General features: G+C 46.7%; 1 protein-coding gene across 2 annotated transcripts in view; it reads right to left on the bottom strand.

Annotated features, from left to right (window-relative positions):
• ANO2 (anoctamin 2) overlaps positions 1 to 20,922 on the bottom strand; it is a gene marked incomplete at both ends in the record, with an annotated part of 294,774 nt that extends 273,852 nt beyond the window's left edge. The window contains 2 exons of one of the 2 annotated variants that reach the window (XM_081084448.1): positions 19,161 to 19,487; positions 20,743 to 20,922. In XM_081084448.1, the coding sequence (XP_080940574.1) occupies positions 19,161 to 19,427 (267 nt within the window). Of the gene's footprint in view, positions 1 to 19,160; positions 19,488 to 20,039; positions 20,061 to 20,742 lie in introns of those variants that run through there. The other variant, XM_081084447.1, reaches the window with a different exon arrangement.
• Positions 20,923 to 21,272: the final 350 nt, after the last annotated feature.

The raw sequence follows: 21,272 nt of genomic DNA, 5'->3' as shown, positions 1-21,272 counted from the left end.
ATGGGTGGTGCCAGGCCAAGGCCCTTGCCCTGCCAATCGCCCCACACACAGAGGGCAACCCACAGCGGGGGCAGGGCCAGTGAGAGGGTGGGAATGGCTGACCTCTCAGTTTCTGTCCCCAGCAGGCAGGCTCCAGTTGCCCGATGGCGAATGGGGAACTGGGAGTGGGTGGTAGTGAGGGGCGGGGCTGGCTGGCTCCCGGCAGCTAAGGAAGATAGCCCTGATCACAGAACAGGCCTAGGGACCATACCCACACACAAATTTCATGTGTCGGGCCTCTAGTAAAGAAAAAAAATCAATAAATTGGACAAAAATAAAATTAAGAACCTCTATCCACCAAAAGACACAATTAAAGAGTGAAAAGGAAAATGACAGAGTGCAAAGAAGATATTTGCAAAACATATATGCAACACTGGACTTATACCAAATATATATGAAGAACTCTATTAGATCAGTGAGGAAAAGACAGATAACCCAAGAACTTCACAAAAAAAGGATATCCAAATGGCTAAAAACAAAACAAAACATATGAACAGGTTTTCATCTCATTAGCCATCAGAGAATACAAATAAAAACCACACTGAGATACCACCACACATATACCAAAACGGCTAAAATATAAATGACTGACAATACCAAGTGTTGACAAGTATGTGGAGAAACTGGAACTCTCATACACAGCTAATGGGAAGTATAAATTGATATGAACACTTTGGAAACTGTTCAGTAGTATCTACTAAAGCTAAACATACACAGACCATATGACCCAGCAATTCCTTTCCTAAGTAGATACCCATCAGAAAAGCATTCACCAAAATATATGTAAAAGAATAGTCATAGCAACACTATTCATAATAGCATAAAACAAGAAACAACCCTAATGTCCATCAACAGTAGAATGGATAAGTAAATTGAGGTATATTCAAACAATGAAATAAAGACCAGTATAGTAATGAATAAAGCACCACCACACGCAACAGTACAGATGCATCTCACACAATTAAGGTTGAGCAAAAATGGTCAGGCACAGAAAATATACTGTATGATTCTATTTATATAAAGTTCAAAACTTGGGAAAACTCATGTGTGATGCTGGAAGTCAGGATAGTCATGACCTTTGGGTGGGGGCCTGTCACTGAGTGGAGGCCTACGGGTGCTTCTGAGGCTGGAAATGTTCTCTCTTCATCCGGGTGGCAGTTACCCAAGTATAGCCACTGAGTGATAGTTCATCAAGTTGTACACTTATAATTTGTGTGTTTGTCTATGTTACACTTCAACAAAAAGTTTATTTTTTAAGCCTGGCTATGAGGAGTTGGACAGAGCAGGGTAATAGTTTGAAAGAGGTGTTTCTAAAAAAAAAAAAAAAAAAAAAAAAAGAGGAGCATGTGGAAACAAGTTGCAGCCCAAGAAGCTTGCTGTCTCTCACTGAGGTGGAGGAGACGCCCCTGCTGTCTGCCTCAGTGGGCCTCTGCATCCTGCCCAACAGGCGTCATGCATAGTAGGTGCTTTGTAGACTCACTGACGAAAATGTCTCTTTAGACCAGCTCTTTTCAACCAATGTATTGCAAGAATTTTTAAAATATGCAACACCTGACAATTTAGTCAGGGGCACTGACCTCTTTTCCCTTAGATTTTCAATTTTAAAAAATGACAACAGGCAACACAATAACCATCTGGTGTAAATGAATCAAAATTATACCCTTTTTTTGTCAAACTGGCAGAAATTTTAGAATACATTTTTTTGGTGTGCTACAGAATTTAGTAATCCGTTTATGTGTGCCATGAGATGAAAATGGTTGAAAAACTCTGCTCTAGACAGTGCTTCTAGAGGGTCTGCAAATATCTCTTTAATTGTCATTTCTGACCACATTTCAGAGGACTACAGACTTCATGTTATTGAGAAATCTAACAACTTAGTCAAAGAGCCAGAGTGCATGATTTTCATATTCAGAGAAGGAAACAGATGCATTTAATGGGTTAGCAGCTACTCCCCAAAATCACACAGCCCTAAGAGCTATGTTTCTGAGATCCTCGGTCAGGTAAGTCTATAAAAACCAGGGAATCAGACAGCAGTGCAGTGCCTGACACTGAAATCAAGACCGGTTTCATCTCTGAAAGCCTCAGTTTCCGCAAAATGGGAACAATAACTTCTCAACAACTCCTACTTCACAACAGTTTTGCTAAGAGAATGTAAAAGTCTGGCATGTACTCAGGTGACCACAAATGTTTGTTCCCTTTCTCCTCCCCACTTCCCTAGGGAAATAGAAGGTTCTTAGAAGAGAGAAACAGCCCTGTCTGGCAGAGAGCTCCACAAACCAGGGGTGCAAAGGTCCCTAGGATCCCAGACACGTGTTCTCAAGACCATGCAGTCGCCTGGCGCCGTACCTGCCAGTCTGCAGGACAGCTAATCCCTCTTCCTTTGCACAGTGGTCATTCAAAATCATTCCCATAATTCACATGGGTTTCTGTGTTTCCACATGGTTTGGGTGTGTGTTCTTTTCCCAGATCAAGGAGGGGGTCAGCAGGGGAGATGGGGAAACACAGCAGCACAGTGTGTGTGCTTGTATTTCAAGCTGCAGATGTTTATTTCCCCAGATGAATTTAAAAATTACTCCAAATTCATCAGCATCTTCTGAGGAAGCTTCCTAACTAGCAGCAATAAGTTCGGAACGCAGACACTGTGGTGGGGTAGAGAGGCAGAGACTGGAGATGGGGCAGGAAGCATGAATCCTGCTTTTATCCAGTTCCCTCTGCTCTCAAGTTCTGGCAAACTCTCAGGAGCAGCATCCAACTTACCCCCATTCATGCTCTTGGATGTCAATGTAATCGTGGTGCACCAAGAGTCCTGGGAGGCTGGAGAGATACCCCTGCACCCAACCTTTCCCTCCAGCTCTGGTTCAAGGTAAAGAGTGAGGAAAGGTGTGGGCAAGTAGAAGACAGGGCTGTTTGCATAGTCAGGAGAGACAGTCAGATGGGGCCTGATACTCAGCACCCATCTAGAGGGCAGAGCACGATTTAAAATGCTTTTGAAATTAGTGATCTTCCAAGGGTCCCCATCTGTCTAATGAGACAAGCATTAAAGACTCTCGAAGGTCCCTTCCAACTCTGGATTTCAGAGTCATCAGGGCTTACAATAAAATAAAATTGAAAAACAAAATGAACTTTATCTTTTCAAATGGGGGGCATATTCTCTCTCTCTCTCTCTCTCTCTCTCTCTCTCTCTCTCTCTCAGTTTAACTTGTGGCCCCTGCCACCCTGCCCAGTCCCCTCTTTGGACAGGAAATGGACCCCCAACTCCCTCATCTGGCGCTTGGTCACTTCATCTGCTGAGTATTTAATTAGAACTGGTGACGGCTGTTTGGAAAGAGCCATGGCCAAGAGGGCAGGAGGTGTCTCCTGTTCTTGGCTCAGGAGACTCAGAGAAAGCCGGACAGCTGGGACAGGTCTCACTCTAGGTCGTCCCCCTGCTGGCAGCACTTGATGGCTTTCTGTGTTCATCGTTCAGATGTTCTCCTGGGGAGGGCCTGGACTTCAGACTGGGCGGGGCCCCTCTCAGCAGGGGAACCGACTCTCCCCATCCCACTGCCTTCATGGTTTGCTTTCTGAAGGCCAGAAATTCACGTTTCCATGCAGAGCAAGCCTGCAGCAGCGGCTGCAAAAGGGACCTGGAGATGTTAGCAAACCCAGGCAGGAAGTAACAACGAGCAGATTCAACCTGGAAAAATGTGGCTGTTGCATCTGGGGATAAATAATCAGAAACACAAATACTCAGGTGGGAGGGAGATGCCTGGAACAGGAAGCAGCCAGACAGCATTTGGATAGGAGCTTGCAATGCGATCTAGTGACAAAGAAATTGCTGGGGGATTCACGAGTTGGATGCACGGAGGTGATACCCCAACAAGAACAAGTAAGGAACAGGGGCGGAGCCAAGCAGCTGTTCTTTGCCTCCCTAGAGTGCAGGACTATGTGGACCAAGGGGTTGAGATGGCAGCAAGAGAGGTTCCAGTCAGACTCTGGATGAATCTTGTCACTATGAAGCATAGGGAGATATTATCCGAGATGATGGAGAAGTGTCTGGGAAGATGTTTGAAGCAATGGGACATGGGAAGCCGTTCCAGAGGCAGGAGCATGGACAAGATGACCTCCAGACATCTCACACGACCCAACAACGAAAGTGATTCTGCAGAAAAGAGTGAGCTGACCTGCTCATAGATGCCGCAGAAAATAAGAGATGCAGGAACCCAAACCAGCCAAAAACACTAAAATTTAGGAGCTGGGAAGAGTTACCCGATCTATCCTGAATCTGAGACAAAGCTGGGAAAACAGCTCCCATCTGTAGACGACCAGACTCCCTCCTCCTCAGGCCACAAGGAAGATATTTTCCAATCCTCCCATAGGCTCCATTGCCTAGGACATTGGAGCCTCGAAACGAGGCTCCGGAGACAAAGTCCCATGTACATTAGACCCAGCGGGGCCAATCAAATGCATGCCATCCGACTTGTTCCTTCCCCAACATACAGTTGCTCTGGAGGGATTGAGGCTAGACCTCAAGAAGAACTTCCCTCCTAGGTTTTGAGATACTGCCAGAACTAGCAAAAGAGGCCATTTATATTCTTGCTTCCTCTAGTAAGTTCATAACTGGGTTGTGCAGGAGGAGACACCCTGTGCAACCAATGCACTGTGAGATGGGCACAGGTGTGCCTTGATGCAAACAAACTTGAGATTAAAAGTCCAGGTTAGAAAGCAGATAAATTAAGCTGATTATTCTCTTTCAAAAAGGACTCGCTGTAACAAGCTACACTCGTACACTTAACATTTGATGGGAATTTTAAAAACACGTGTTCGATACAGCAGGCTAGCCTTCTAGCTCAAACCAGGCACGAAGGTGGATGACCTGTTCACCAGCCCAGTGGTGTCAGGTGAGTCTTCCTGGAGGCCATGCAGCCTTCTGGTGCAGTATTTGATATGGGATCTTAGCTCTTGCATGAGCTTTCCAGAGGCTCTACAAAGAAGAAAAGAATAAAGCAGCTTTCTTTGAGGGGGCTCTCCAGGGCATCTGGACAGCAGACAGGTGTTGAAGTCTCACGCAGGTCCATGAAGCCAGAGGAATAAAGATTATTAGGATGGGAGAGTACCTCCAATTTTTAGACAGGCACCCCTAGACCAGAAAAGGACAAAAATGCTATAGGGATCTTTGGACCTGAGATTAAGGATCTAGAATACCAGCTAAAACAGCTTCTGACATAGGCCTGACTGACATTAGGTACTGCTCTTGGCATTTTGAGGTCTGCTATCTCCTTTAATCATTTGCTTCCTTGACAAATGTTAAATATCATGTTGTGCCAGTCTTGTTGGAAACAACTCAAACAGATCAGATAAGACTGCAGCGGCTGGAGACATCCTATGGTTTGCCCAAGGTTACACATCACTTGGCGGCTGAGCAGGGTTCCGGATTCAGTCTGGCATTCCGACTTTGCTTTATATCAGAACTTTCTACTTCAGGAAACCTTCCAGCCCTGCCCCTCATGGTTCTAGTCATTCTAGCAAGAGGATTCGGGTGCATATAGACACGTATGTGCAGACAAGGTCTGTGTAGGCGATTTGCAATTACCTGTTCTGGTGCAGGTGGATGCTAGATAAGCCACAGCCCTCTGGTCCTGGAGGGAATGACACTCTGTGTTTGCGGGAAGAAGATCCCAGCACGTCTGTCTGCTTCAGCTTGGCTTAAGCTAAGATTAATGACTGAATTAGCTTCCATTTCCTGAGCATCCTAACAGCAGGAGGGAATGACCCAGAATGCAAGAGGCTGTTAGCAGATTAACCATTCACCCTCCATAAGTAGCCCACCCATGGAATAAACCTGTATATTTAGAGGGGTCATCCTGCATGACCCTGAAAAACTGTCTGCCTTCTGTTTCCTTCATTAAACACTGAACTCTCCAAATGTGCTGACCATGTTTTCGACCTCTCCCTTCATCTCAGACCAGCATAAGCTTCTGCACGTAAGGGGCACTCCATCCCAAATGCTGCCTGGCTGCTACAGCATTAGGCTGCAATATAAGCGGCTCATGACAGCTGGGGTAAGGGAAGGAGGGAGGCCTGTCGGGGCCATGAGGAAAAGGAAAGAGCCAATATGGTGTGATTTCCAAAGCCCTTTTCCATCTGTTGGTACCAAATACACCACCAATCGCCTCAGGCTTTGATCCCTATTAAAAGTCAGCAGCTGCAAAGCGGAGTTCTACTGAAGGGTCTGAGTGAAGGACCTCAGAGAGGATGCGAAGGAGGAAGAGTGATGGGGAAAGCAGGAAGGGAGAGGCCAAAGAAGGGAGGGCTGAGCACAAGTGCCTCCTAGTCCCAGTACCATCCCTCCTGATACCTGCGGACAGGATCATCCCAGCCCTGCTCCCAGGGGCAGCTGACATTCCACACTGGCTCACTGTCCTTTGTGCCAGAGCCCTAAGCTGGCTCCAGACACCACCCTGCACTCTTTCTCCAGTTCTTGCTGTGTCATCCCCAGCCTCACCCTCCTGGGAACCCCTGCCACCTCTCACCCCTGCCTTCTGGCTCCAGATCCATCCAACTGTCTCAGGGGTAGTCCTGAGCAGATTGATTTTTGCTATAAACACAACCCATGGGTAATTAAAAGGTATCTGCAGGAATCCAGATGTTCCAAAACCCATACGCTCCCACCTAAGCAGATAAGAGGGAAGGTAGGGGTGGGCAGAATAGGGGACAAAGAGGTAAAGAATACTCTCAAGTTCAGAGGCTCCCTTCTTCTCTCCTGAACCTGCTTTGGCTGCTGACACCCCCAGTGATGAAAGTAAGGACTCCCCCTTCCTCATACCAAGCTCAGAGGGCAGAAGCCTTAGCCCTGAAGAGGCGGGACATTGCTGTGACTGGGAGCTCACACTCAGGGTCTAAACCCCTTACTGGCACCAGCTCTTTGACCTTTACCAAGTTATGTAACTTCAGTTTTCTTATCTGCAAAATAGGGGCGGTTACAGATTTTATAGGATTGCAATAAAGATTAAATGTTACTCTATGCCCCTAGCACAGTGGAAGTATCTGTTGTCATTACTAATAACTTCAAAGGAACAGTAAAAAGCTCAGGGAGGTAGGGAGGGAGGGTCCAGATTCCCAAGGCACCCATGGCAGGAGGGAAGAACATGTATTCCTGGTAATGCTGAGAAGGACATTTCTGGTAATTGAATGAAAGCAGGATCCCAGCCCCAGAGAGGCCTTCGGGAGGTAGCCATTAGCAGTTCCTGACATACTGTCCATAGGATTTTTAAATTGCATTATGGAACTAGCCTGACATCAACACAAACATCACCAAGTCCATAACAACACTAATCACCTTGGGCTGTGGAATCTGCCCAACATTACAGAGCTAGAGAGTGCTAAAAGAAATAAGAGAAAACCAGATAGAAAGGAAGGATGAAAAAACAGAAGAAAAAAAAAGCTAACCACTCCCAGGACTCAACTTCTTCCCCCAGCAGGTCACCAAAATCCCCTCAACACTGATCAGAAGGCAGACTGTAAGGTTCAGGTTCACCACACAGGTCTACACACACACACACACACACACACACACACACACACACACACACACACCACAGCTCAATCTCTCTCTCTCTCTCTCTCTCTCTCTCTCTCTCTCTCTCTCTCTGGTCTGAGGTAGCTGCAGGTTGCCATGGCATTTCCTTCACTGGTTGGGAAAGGAGATGGGAGAACAAAAGCAAAGCTGCTGCCAAAGAAGTAGGACCAGGAGAGGATTCAGGTGGAGAGGAAGCTGAGGTTCCAGGCAGCTGTGAGAAATGGCAGGGCTAAGAGGAGTGGGGAGGGTTCCATCTTCTTTGGAAAGCCTTCCCTGCCAACTCCAGTGCTTGGTGATCTCTCCCTCCCATGAACAACTTCTACATGGATTGCCATTACTACACATTATACTTCAATCAATTCAGCACACATTGTTGTATCTACCATATGTACGACACTGCACACACACACAAATAAAGAATACAATACAATTCCTGTTCTCAAAGCCTTCAATCTATCAGGGGACAAGTAAAGTCCAGAGGATGTATTGTTCTGATGATGTTGCCCAAGTATGAAATTAGGAGCAGAGATTATGGACAGATACAACAGAGCATCACATGCCATTTGTAAGTAATGAGAGTCTCTTTTCAATTATTTTGCGAAGAGGAAGCCTCAGTTTGATGTCTTTAACCCTTCTGACATTGGTTAAGGCTCCTTCTTTTTAAAAAAATTCATTTATTTTTTTACATTGAGGTATAATTGACATACAGTGTGATATTAGTTTCAGATGTACCACATAATAAGCTTCCTTTTCAACTAAGAGTGAGCAATGCCCCCACCACCACCAGCCTGGGACCTTCTGTAGCCAATTGTATCTAGCCAGAAGTTAATGATGTTATTTTATTTCTAGTGAGTTTTATTTTTGTAGTTACTGTCTATTTGTTGGCCAGTGATATTGGTTCTCCATATTTTTATAATAATATAATTCCTTTTAAAATATATTTAAGTTTAAAAAGTGAGCCAATTTGGGAAAAAATATTCAGCAATAAACACTAATGCCTATTCCTAAAATCATGAAACTGATGAGCAGTGGTATTCACGGTATTTAAATAACTGACACCGTGAGACCTTTTGCAAAGGGAACCCAGAAAAGAAGCAATCAGCACATTTGACTCCATGAGTGTAGCTCTCATTTCCCAACTAGATAGTTAACCCCTGCACCTCTTCCCGGCAGGCTGCCTAATCCACAATTAGGCATGTTTTTTTTAATCATAAATTGGGAAGGAAACTCAACTCAGCTCATGGGGTGTATAAAAATTTGGAAACTTAATGCAAAATGTAGACAAATAAGAGAGCCCACTTGGACCCACTGACAAAGAGGGAAAAGCCCAAAACAAGAAGGAACTCCACACCATTCCTGCAAAGAACTGTATGATATTCTACTCACGGGAGGTATTGGCTTCACATCTCAGATAAGAAAATAGACCCAACTGGCCAAGAGGCTTGCTTAAAGGCGCACTCCAGTGCATCCCACTCATTGCCCTCTGCAGAGACAGTTCTTCCCACTATGTCTTGCTGCTGGAAAGGTCCAGGTGACGGGCAGGAAGTAACTCCCACTGATAATCACTGGTGTTCTAAATATCCCACTAGCAGAGCCAGGAACCCCAGACCCCACTCACAGGCTGTGGCCCAACTTAGTCCAAAGACGTCCTTTCCAACTCCTCAGAGCACAGTGAGGACAGGACTCAGCAACACACACAGGGCTGTGACCACAGATGAGGGTGTGCGCCAGGAGCCAGAAGCAAACCCATGCAGACTCTGAGGGCCCCATGGCTTCAGCCCCAAGCCTTTGGGGCTTCCTGTGTCTGCACTTGAAAAAGAAGATGCAGCAGAACAGCACACTCATCCAACTCTACTCCTTCAGAATTCCTGTTTCTGTGCAGGTACTAAAACCCCACAGGCACTCTCTGAGGCCTGGGAAGCCTCCACCCTCCACAGGCCTGTGGAGAAGCAGAGCATAAGTTCCTTCACCTGGGAGAGCTCCTAGACAGGGGAGCACCACAGCTTTGGCTGAAACAGCCACAGCCAGACCTACCCCACTCCTCGACACCTGGCAGTGATGGATCCCCAAGCAGAAACTCAACAAGATGGTTATAAGATTATCAACGGTCACCTTGGCCAGGCCCACACCCAGCTCCTTGGACTGCAGAGCTGGACAGACGTTGGCCAACGTGGGGTGGAGTACAGCAAGTGAAATTCCCAACCCAGCAATGCTCAAGGGACAGCGAGCACATTCTGGGAGACATCAGAATGGACCCAGGGTCCCCATAAATGTCCATTTCCAGGGATCTGTCTGGGGAGATGCATAACGCTCTGGCCCTACCTGGGCTCCTGGGCAAGTCAAAGGGATGGTGGGGTCTCCAAAGTGCACTGTCCACTTCTGGAGACAGTGACACAACCAACTGCCCTGCCAGCTCTTCTTCTTTTGCTTCACTGTGCTGCTCCTCACAGTCATGGTGCACAGAACAGGGAAGGCTGGGAGCACATTGGAACGTTGCTTTTGTCTGTAGCCCGGATGTAAACAGAAGCAGTATCTGTCCTGGAGAAAAGCCATCACTCCACTTAGACTCTCCAATCCACTCACCCTTTGCTCATCCAGAACAAAGGTCAGCCTTACTAGCAGAATGTGTCATAAATGCTCAGGAATGTTGGAGCAGGCAGGGACCTAGGAGACCCGCAGGAGCTGGTAGAGCACCCACAGGTCACGTGCTCTCTGCAGAACCTTTTACAAAGGTCCTTAAAATACCAGCACACTTACCTCCAGCATTCAAACGAGGGACACTTTTAGTTCAAGAAACCGTAAGATAAGCAGCAGAAAACCACAAACAAAATGAAGTTGTGAAATGAAACATGATTGGCCAGTTCTAAGTTTTCCCCATTAATTTCCTTTTACTTCTCATCCACTTCCTTTGCCTTCAACAAGTACTTACTGACAGGCGAGGAATAATAGCTTCCAAAGGTTTAAGGGAAAAAATATATAAGAACAATTTTAAATCGAGAAGAAAAGTATCTTTATTAATGCAATTTTTCAGTAAATTGAGAAAACTCTCAATTTTGATATCAGCATAGACTACATCAGCCTAAGTCATGGAAGCCCAATACTTTCAGGTACACAGTTTGAGAAGTCCTGATTATGCCCAAACTTCTTCTTTCCCAGATGGAGAAGTTGAGGTTCAGAAGGAAACCAGTTAGTGGCAGAATGGGACCTAGAACCCAGGTCTTCTGACCCTCAGCCCAATCCTCTCCCCACTCCATTTCCTTCTTGGGTTCAAGCATACCATGGACTAACCACACACTCCCAAAGGCAAAGAGCCATGCAGACCACAAGCAGCATGTAGGAACTCAGTTGATGTCACAGTTGTGTGCAGTCAACATGCCCCCACAAACCGTGTTCATGTTTCAGGACTCCTCAGGGCCCTTCTCTGAGCCAGGTGGTCTCCAGAAAGCAGCTGGCAGTGTCCCCATCTGGTCTCCCTTCCCACAGCAGACAGGCAGGACTGCCACTCACAGCCTGGGGCTTCTCCTAAGCTTTAGGGGAGATGTTCAGGGATTCATAATCTGTTTTGAGCCATGGAGCCATAGGACAGTCTGGTAAAGTCGATGGACCCCTTCTTAGAATGTTTTTAAATGTGTAAAATAATTAGACAGGGTAATGAGGAGACTAAATACATAGAAATACAGTTATCAAAACACTTATACACGCCTAACCGGTTTGGCTCAGTGGATAAAGTGTTGGTCAACTCTGGTCAAGGGTACATGCTGGGGTTGCGGCCTCAATCCCCAGAAGGGGGTGTGCAGGAGGCAGCTGATGAATGATTCTCTCTCATCATTGAAGTTTCACTCTCTCTCTCCCTCTCCTTTCTTCTCTGAAATCAATAAAAATATATTTAAAAAACAAAAAAAAATTATACTTAAGTATATGATGTAGTAATATGTGCTTCTTTATCAACACATTGAATAGCAAGACCTAGAACACATATAAAGATTGCTATTATTCCGAAGTAGAGATAAGTATAAATGCTTTTGGATATTTGTGTGACAACTATAGTGTGATATAAATCTACATATGATTTCTATTGGTGACAAACTTGGAGGAACTCACAGTAATATAGTTTTGTGCCTAATTATCCTTAATTAAAGTACATGCTAAGTTTCAGTTAAATGTTGGTAAAAATAAAGTATAATTTTCTACAGTCCAAATTTATGAATTCTATCCCTGAATTGTATTCACAAAACCTGTAAGGTTTAAGAGCCTCTGATGTTACCACATAGACCTCAGGACTCATTACATATAAGGTATATAGAGACACCCTAATGATCTGACATGGGTAGCAGGGAGACCCTGTCTAGAGTGAAGAACAGGGGACCCAGAACCATCCTTACCACCTATCAAGCAACAGAAATGACCACTGGGCATCTCCAGACCTCGAGGCTCAAAGAAAGACCCTGCCAGGCACTTGGCTCCTCTTCAGCCAGTCAAGCTGCCCACTCAGACTATATCGGAGTATATTTCCTTTTCTTGCAAATAAACTCTTGCATGCTTTGCTGCCAAAAAAAAAAAAGAGCCTGCCATATGCAACACACACTTCAGCTAAACCTTGCAAACATGCACAATCCTCACCTGCATCTCCTCTCATGGAGGGTGAATCCTTCCTGGGGACCTGATAAGAGTAGGAGACACAGCCAGCCCACTCACTTCTTCTGGAACCCTGAGCATCTGGGTCAGGGAGAGGGAAGGTGATTTAGCCAAGAGCTCCAAGTCACCCAGACTATCAGTCACTCTCCCAGAACTCTCTTCCCACCTCTTTACTTTAGACCTCACTCTGTGATTCTCTGTGGTCAGGTTCACTTCCCCTAATAGACTATGAGATCCTTAAAGCCAGAATCATGTCTTATGCACTTGTGCATCGTCAGTGCTTGGCCCAGGACGTGGCACCTATCGGTGCTCAAATGTCTTCTAAATGAGAGGCAGGAGAGAGGGGGCCAGAAACGGAGCCTGGAAGGTCTCCCTGGTAACTGCTTTCTCTGTGTTTGTCTAGGAGCCCAAAACATCTAGCACTGCCATGAAGAGGAATGATTAGAAGGATGGAGATTAACTGTTCCCTGGCCGGGTCTTCATCAAATACAGAGAGTGAGGTAAATAATAGTAGTAATCACGAATTAAACTCAAAGTATTTAACAACCAGCCTAGGATATTAAGTCAGAACAGGCACTGGCTATGGATCCCCTGACAGTCACACCAGAAGCACTAGTTAGACATCAGTCTCGTGGGAAGACAAGGTAACCACAAGGTAAACAGACCTAACAGAGGAAGTCAGCCCATCTTGACTTATTGGTTTGCATAGACTCTCTATAATCAATATTTTATTTCCTTAAAGCAGTGATTTTCAACATTTTTCATCTCAGGGCACACATACTAGTAAGCTAATTACTAAAATTCTGCAGCACACCAAAAATAATATTAATTTTTGCTGATTTGACAAAAAATAGATATAATTTTTATGCATTCACACCAGATGGCTATTGTTGTGTTGGTTGTTGTCATTTTTTAATTTGACAATCTAAGGAAAAAGAGGTCAGTGCTCAGTAGTCAGGAATTGCACATTTTAAAAATTCTTGCGGCACACTGGTTGAATCGCTGCCTTAAGGTATGAATTAGCAGCATGAGCTTGTACAGGTCACATCCAGTTCCTGCTCTCTGATGGAATTCAAAGAAATGTCAAGGCCTTCTAGCATTAATACCCTATGATCCTGTTTTCTCATACCTCACAGTTTGCATCTGGTAACAGAAACCCAGCAAAACAAACAGCCAGCCAAGCTGGTGCCCCGGCCGGAAGTCCTTCGCCAGGCCCTTCAATGACGCTTGCCCTCCGCTGCTATAGGGAGGACACTGGCAAATAACTGAAGCCCAGAAACTCCTTCCAGCCCCTTTGGAGGGATCCTGGAGACCACGAAGTGAAGGCCTTGAGAAAGAGCCACACCAGCACCCTCCCCCAACACACCTCTAGTCCAACCCTCGGCCTGCTTTTCACTCCACCTTATGGCCAGGTTCTTTCATAACGTGGGCAGTGCTTATCTCCAAAGCTAGTTGACTGCGTAGCCCAAACACCATCCCTGGAGAGTCATCTTCAGAGACTAAGGGGAGCAGTCGTTAGGAGACCTAGTTTCAAGGGACAGCCCCGCTCCTCACCAGCTTGACAAGGCACTTGGGTTTACTATGACAAGGAAACAATAGTTGCTAATCACCTCAGTGGGGTTGCCAAGAGCATTAAATGGGAACACTGAATGTCAATTTTTAAATAGTAAACTCTTTGAAAAGGGAAAGAGATATTTAACCCAGGTTCAGGGTACTTGAGCTCCCCTCCTTGCCTCTCTCTGTATCCCCACCCCCAGATTTCCTCGAGGCCTCCCCTCTGAGATCAGATCCAGCCAGGCCTGGTGGCTCTGCTCTCTGCTCTGCCCTGCTGTGTGGCCCCAGGGGCAGGGGCTGCTGGGGCTTTGTTTTTTCCCTAAAATCCCTTGGGGCAGGAAAGAAGCCCAAGGCTCCAGCATGCTGCTTCAGTGGGACAGGAACACATCCAAGGCCAGGGGGAAATCATGGTATTTTCCCCAGTCATTAGCACAAGTCAACAGCAGTGTGACTGCTACCCACACTCTCGTGGGCATAACAGCCATCACCAAGAAACAGTATGGACTGGAGCATCGTTAAACTCTACATCTTGCCGAAACCGGTTTGGCTCAGTGGATGGAGCGTCGGCCTGCGGACTGAAAGGTCCCAGGTTCGATTCCGGTCAAGGGCATGTACCTGGGTTGAGGGCATATCCCCAGTGGGAGATGTGCAGGAGGCAGCTGATCGATGTGTCTCTCTCATCGATGTTTCTAACTATCTCTCTCCCTTCCTCTCTGTGAAAAATCAATAAAATATATTAAAAAAAAAAAAACTCCACATCTGTATTTTCTCTGCATGTGCTACAGCCTTTCCTAAGAATGCAAATCCCTACCCCATTCCAGAGGAGGAAACAGACTAATTTTATCATGGAGTCAGCAGGGGTGTGGGGACCCTTGTCCCATAGAAATACACGACACCCCTCACTCCAGCTCCCAACAGCCAGCTCGTAATGCCTGAGGCAGAGCGATGACAGAAAGACCTCCAGGACACTGTCACCCTAGAAAACCAAACAGCAAGGATTCCCTAAGGATCAGGAAATTTCCTAACTCCTATTTTCCTAGCAAAGCAGTTTGAGAAGATAGCAGTGGCGGGGGGGGGGGGGGGGGGGGGGGCGGTGCCCATCTCCACACAGGTGGCCCTCATCTGCAAAAATCAGCAGTGAAGAGGCAGGGGTCTCTGTCATCAGCAATGTCTTTAAATGAAATTCTAAGCAAATGGCAGAATGTAACAAAAAACATAGGAAAACTACTGGAAAATACTGAATAGTCTTTAAAATATGAACATGGACAATGCCAATATATGGAAATACGCACACAAAATGAAAAAGTGAAGCACCAAATGGAAGATAAGCACCAATTATCATCCTCTCTATAGCGCGCCAGTAGCAACTAAAGTCAGAAATGAATTCTGCAATATTCAATCAGAGATTAGTGGATGCAAAGTTCCTTCGATCTGTAGGACTGAGTGAGTGATGTTTAATAGGTCTCTCATAGAAACCCATTTTTCTCCAATTATCTTAAAATCAAAGTGAACCCAGAACCCAAAAGACAACCCACCCTAGAAGGGTGGGGATCACTGAGCAGGAGGGGCCTCGGCACCTGCTCTCCAAGCTGCCACCAGGGCCAGTCAAGCAATGTCCCCGCTTCTGTGAGGTGCCAGTTCCAGACTGCTGCTCTAGGTCAGAGGCTGAACATCCTAACACAGAGAAGAGTTGCTCAGACCCCAACAGGCCCCCAGAAAGTTGTTCAGACCTTCACAGGTCCCAGTTAATGCACCTCTAATCTGTGCTTACCAACATGGCATGGGGAGATGGGGGGCGGGCCGAGAAGATCATGAACCACCGGCCCTGAAGGAGGTGACTATTCATTCTCAGTCTTATCAGTGTCACACAGCTGGATAATGACCATTATCATTATGGGAGTGACTAGGTAAATTGTGGGGAGGGCATATTGTTCATCCATTAGGAGAAAAATGAATTAGATGCATGTGCAGAATGTGAATGGTCTGAAAAATATAGGGCTGAGAGAAAAAGTGGGAAACAGAATGGGCTATGGAGCACCTTTTATATGTTCATAATGCACACAGTGCTGAGAAACTGCCACAGCCAAGCAGAGCCTAAGGGGCCATGACCACGAAATGCAACGTGGTGTCCAGGATGGAATCCTGGGACAGAAACATCACAGTGGGCAAAAATTAAGGAAATCTGAATAAAGTATAGATTTTAGTTAATGATAATGTATTGATGATCGCTGTCATAATTTCCTACAATTTCCAGACAAGAGGGTTCATTAATAGTGTATATGTACCATATTAATGTAGATGTTAATAATAGGAGAACTCGGTACAGGGTATACGGAACTCTGTCCAATTTTTCTGTAAATCTAAAACTGTTTCCAACAATAAAGCCCATTTTAAAAATGAAAACAAAAATACATAAAGCAAGAACAACACTACACATTTCCCAGAAACACAAAGCATTGGCATTATCACCTGTGGAGTGAGTAGGCAGTGAAGAGTGAGGGCAGGTATTTAAATAAGTATGCAGACCAATGATAATAATGCACCATGATTGAGAAGTGCAATGAACTCAATTCTTTGCATCAGAGGTCCCAAAACTAATAACAATAATACATTTTTAGAAGAGAGAGAGAGAATACAGTAGGTCCTGATGGCTACATGGATGTTGGGAGCTCTGATGACAAAAGGGGGAACCAAGGAAGTTGAAATAGCCCTAGGAAGGAAGAGTTAGGTAGACTTTGAAGGCAGGGGTGGGGGCTGGGAGGGAGGAGCTTTTGGTGGTTACAATCCAGAACCCACTCCACAGCCCCATCGAACATTGGTCAGTCCTAATTCCCAGCCAAAGCCAGGAAAATCCAATAGCAACTAAAATAAAACATGCTGGAAGGCTGCAGAGATGGACAGTGATACTATTAGTAGTAGTAGTAAAAGTCAACAGGACAGTTATATTTGAATTTGAGATCAACAACAAATAATTTTTTAATATAAGTATAGCCCAAATATTGCATGGGATACTCTTATCCTAAAAAATTATTTATTGTTCTAAAATCCAAATTTGACTAGACATCGTGAATTTTTATCTGCTGAATCTGATAACTCTACATAGTAATAATAGCAAATACTGTTCTAGATACTTTATTTAATTGTCTTGTTTCATATTCATAACAACCTAATGAAGAATGTATTGTTATTCCTACTTTATAGACATGAAAACTTTGACTCAAAAGGATCTAGTCACTTGCCCCAAGGTTGTGAGGCTGGTATATGCCAGGCCTGGGATATGAACATCTGTACTCTGACTCCAGAGTCCACGTGGGTGTTTTTTTTAATCTTTATTGTTGAAAGTATTACATATGTCCCCATTCTCCCCTATTGACCTCTCCCATCCCACCCTCGCCCTTTACCCCAGGCCTTCACCACCCTATTGTCTGTGTCCATGGGTTATGCATATATGCATACAAGTTCATTGATTGATCTCTTTACCCCCCCCCCCCCACCCTCCCCTGCCTTCCCTCTCAGGTTTCACAGTCTGTTCGATGCTTCTATGTCTCTGGATCTAACAGAGTACACATCTTGAGCACAATGCTTCCCAACTGAGCAGGGAAACAAAGTGGGGCCTCCACACCCTGACACCTACAGGCAGGTGTGTGTACTGCAGCCTGGCCACAGTAGTGCCAAAAGTTCTCTGGCACTCAAAACACACGACTCCCTCAAGAAACCTTCCCACCAGACCCCAATCAGAGGCACCAAGTGAGCTTCCAGTTTCAAAAAGTGAAAATCAGCACCCTCACAACAAGGGACGCCAAGCAGCCCTAAAAGAGAGCGCTTTCCCTACACCGGTGGAAAGAATAACAGGAGAAGTAGCTCCTGGCTTAAGGGTCTGGATAAGCAGTACGAGTCAGCACAAAGAAGGTCTGAGTCAGGCCACATGCCACCCTGCTTGGGGACAGAGAAATGCGTGAATGACCTCTGGGGGTCCCTTCCAGTTTGGGGACAACCTTAACTTGATTCTCACAAAACAGGTTTCTGATGAGAATGGCACTGCACCCCTCAACATGACACCTCTAAAAAGAATCATAATGAGTATTTATTGGGCACCTACTATGTGCTGAATATTGTGCTGAATGTTCTCATTACCCTGGTCTAATGATGGGGCATGTAAAACTAAAATCCATCGGGGTGTCTATTATTTTGTAGATGAGGAAGCTGAGACTCGGGGAGGTCACTTACTTATTCAACTAACATGTGTTAAGCACCTACTACTTTATTGTTTAGACTCTGTGTTAGGTGCTGGGGATACAGCAGTGAACAAAATAAGACCCCTGTCTTGATGGAGCAGGTGGGGCACAGAATATAAAAACAAATAAACCTCTCATGTTATTTCAGGTAGCGGGGCTAAGTGTGATGAAGAAAAGGAAAGCAGGATCAAGGAACAGAGTGAAGGGGCTGTGGTATTCTAGCTAGGATGGTCAGGAAAGATGGGTGGAAGGAGGCAGCATTTGAGCAGAGGTGTGGAGTAAGAGAGTGGGTATGCACAGGTCTGGAGAAGGGTACAGAGGCAGAGGGGACAACCAGTGCAAAGGCCCTGACGTGAGGGTGACCAACACATACAAGATAAGGCTGGTGTGCTGGAGCAGGTGCAGGAGGATGGGAGGGGTAGAAAATGAGTTTGGAGAGTATGGTGATAGCAGGTCATTTTTAAAGGATCGCTGTGGTATGGAGAAATGGATGGGTAAATGAATTCATAAATAAATGAAGGGATAGATGGATGGATAGATGGATGGATGGACAATAGACAGATAAATTTCCATGGATTCCCTTAGGATGGCTACTGCCCAGAGGTGAGAATATATATAGCTCACATGTTTAGTTCCCAAATAATCAACTCAGTTGATTCAGTTCCCAAATAACCAACTCCCTCAGGGATCCCAGGCAAGCACATGCCTTAGTGAAGTAGAGCCTGTATACTGGAATTTTGATCCATAGTTCAACAAGAAAACAGGGTCTTCATCCCAAGGAAACCATTACAGAGAAGGCCACAGGATGGGGCCTGAGAACACCAGGAAGTAATGTCCTGCCTTCAGTCCCTACTAGGCTGACTCCCACACAAGAGCCTGGCACACGAGTACACACACACACACACACACACACACACACACACACACCCCTACTACCTAGGATTCCCTAGGTAGAGTCACTAGATATACCAAGACTCTTCCTCAAGTCCTTGGGCAAGAAAATCGTGTTTTTCCATCAGAAAAAAAAATGCCACCTTTCAGAACAAAGCCAAGGCTCCCTACAGATGACACTGGTTACCTGGAGCCCAGCCCTGCAGGGTCATCCCATCCCACAACCTGTGACACCTGCCCAACCTCACCTCCACGTCCTTCTCAAGCTCCAGCCCAGCCTCCATCAGGTTGTGCTCAAACTCCTCCCGCTGCTCCTTCCTCTCCTCCTCCAGGGCATCCAGCCGCCCCAACTCAATGTCACGAGAGCCCCCAGCATGGGGCTCCTTGCCAGTCTCCCCATTGGAGATTATGGCCAGTGACTGGCCAGGGGAGCTGTGGCTAGGATGCGCCCCTCGTTTCCGGTGGTGGTAGGCCAGCACGTAGTCGACCTTCCTTTGGTTGTCATGGAAGTGCATGCGACTCAGAGGGGCCTCCGAGGACACTGACTCGTTGGCATCCAGGTAGTTGTTGACGACCTTGCCAGAGAAAACAATAGAAATAGTGAGGTCTGATGAGGAAGGGGTGAGAGACAGAGGATGCAGACTTTGCTCTGGGCCCCAAAAAATGCACTAGAAAGCAAGCCCCTTAGACCCCAAGGCCCCAACTGCCCCAGTGAAAGGACAGGGTGGCCTAAATTCACCTGCCACACTCACCCCACACAGCCCTCCACCCCCTGTCCACAGCCCAGGCATGGGTACCTTCACACCTGCTCCAGCCTTCATGCACACAGGCACACTCACATACAGATTGCACATACAGCAGCAAAACCATGCACAGCCCCACCACCTGCCTCCACACACAGAGCCCCAAGCCCACTCCTGCACATGCACACAGTCACTCACCCAGCTCTCTGCACCAGCACTCCTGCACACACACCCGTGCACACGTATAGTATATCACCAAGTGCACTCTGACATGCACACAAGCTCTCCACATGCACAGTGGCACACCCATCTCCTTGCAAATCTACAACACGCATACACACACACACACACACACACACACACACACACACACAGAGTACTCACTGGCAGGTTCTCTGGATCCATTGGAACAAAAGCCAATTTCTGGTCACCTGGCCCACCCCCACCTCCCACCCTGAGGGGATTCACTATATACTATGCCCCTCACAGCCCCACATTATCCTCTTCCTCCTCCTCTCCAGCCACTGGTGGCAGCAGGGGACTGACTCCTGCTCCCGTCCACCTGTGGAGATGGGACATTGAGAGAGGAGGAGAAAGAATGAGGCGGAGCAGAGGAGGGACCTGCCTCCCCTTTGGGTGTTTCCCTGTTTATTACTGGCTTGATACCCAGCTGCCTCAGCAGCCACCTGAGAGGTCACCTGGGCAACCAGGCACAGGGGAAAGCCTCCAGAGCCATCACAGCAGAGGTGGGAGGGGAGCTGTGGCGTCTGCAGACCAATAGGTGGGATCACTGGACTTCTCACACCTCCTTCTTCCAGGTCCTCTGACCAAAAGACTCCAGCATGGCTGGGACATTACACTGTCATGACTTACAGAGAAAGGAAAGGAAAGGGGGCCTAAATAAAAACCCCGAGTCTCTCTCTCTCTCTCTCTCTCTCTCTCCCTCTCTCTCTCTCTCTCTCTCTCTCTCACACACACACACACACACACACACACACACACATACACACACACACACCTGCCCCCTAAGTGGAATTTCCCCAGTCACAAGGCTCCCCTTGGCCATCCCCCCAAGCCCACTACTCACGGAGCTGCTGTGGGAGCTCTCTTCACCGGATAGCTGGCCAGAATCTCGGTTGGAGCTGCCCTGCAGACCTGGGGCTGGGGGACCCGGCACCCTGAGGAATTGCTGCCCTTGTTTGGGGCCCTGGACACCCCTGGCCACTGCACGAGGGCTCAGCCTGCGTGGGGAGCCAGGGAGCAAGGGGATGTCTGTGAGAGGAAAAGACAAAACAGGCAAAGCCACTTCAGGTGACGGGGAAGCCAGGACACAGAGGAGCTGAGGCCCTGAGGGAGAGACATGGTGGGTTGTCCTAAAAAATGGGCATGTCTCCTCAGAGTCTTGGTAATCCAGGGTCACACTGGCCATGGGGAGAAGAAAGTGGAGAAGGGAAGTCTCGCTCCACTGCACACACACACACACACACACACACACACACACACACACACACGGAGCCTAGAGCCACCAGCAGGAGCCCCTGTTGATGATCGCTGTCATAATCTCTTGTAAGTCCTAGACAAGAGGGTGGCATCATGGGAGCCAGGGTAGGTGGGATA

This window comes from Myotis nattereri (assembly GCF_964212035.1).
Source record: "Myotis nattereri genome assembly, chromosome: 2".
NCBI lineage: Eukaryota > Metazoa > Chordata > Mammalia > Chiroptera > Vespertilionidae > Myotis > Myotis nattereri.
Note: the sequence above shows the minus strand (reverse complement) of the source record. Positions and strands in the feature narration are given on the sequence as shown.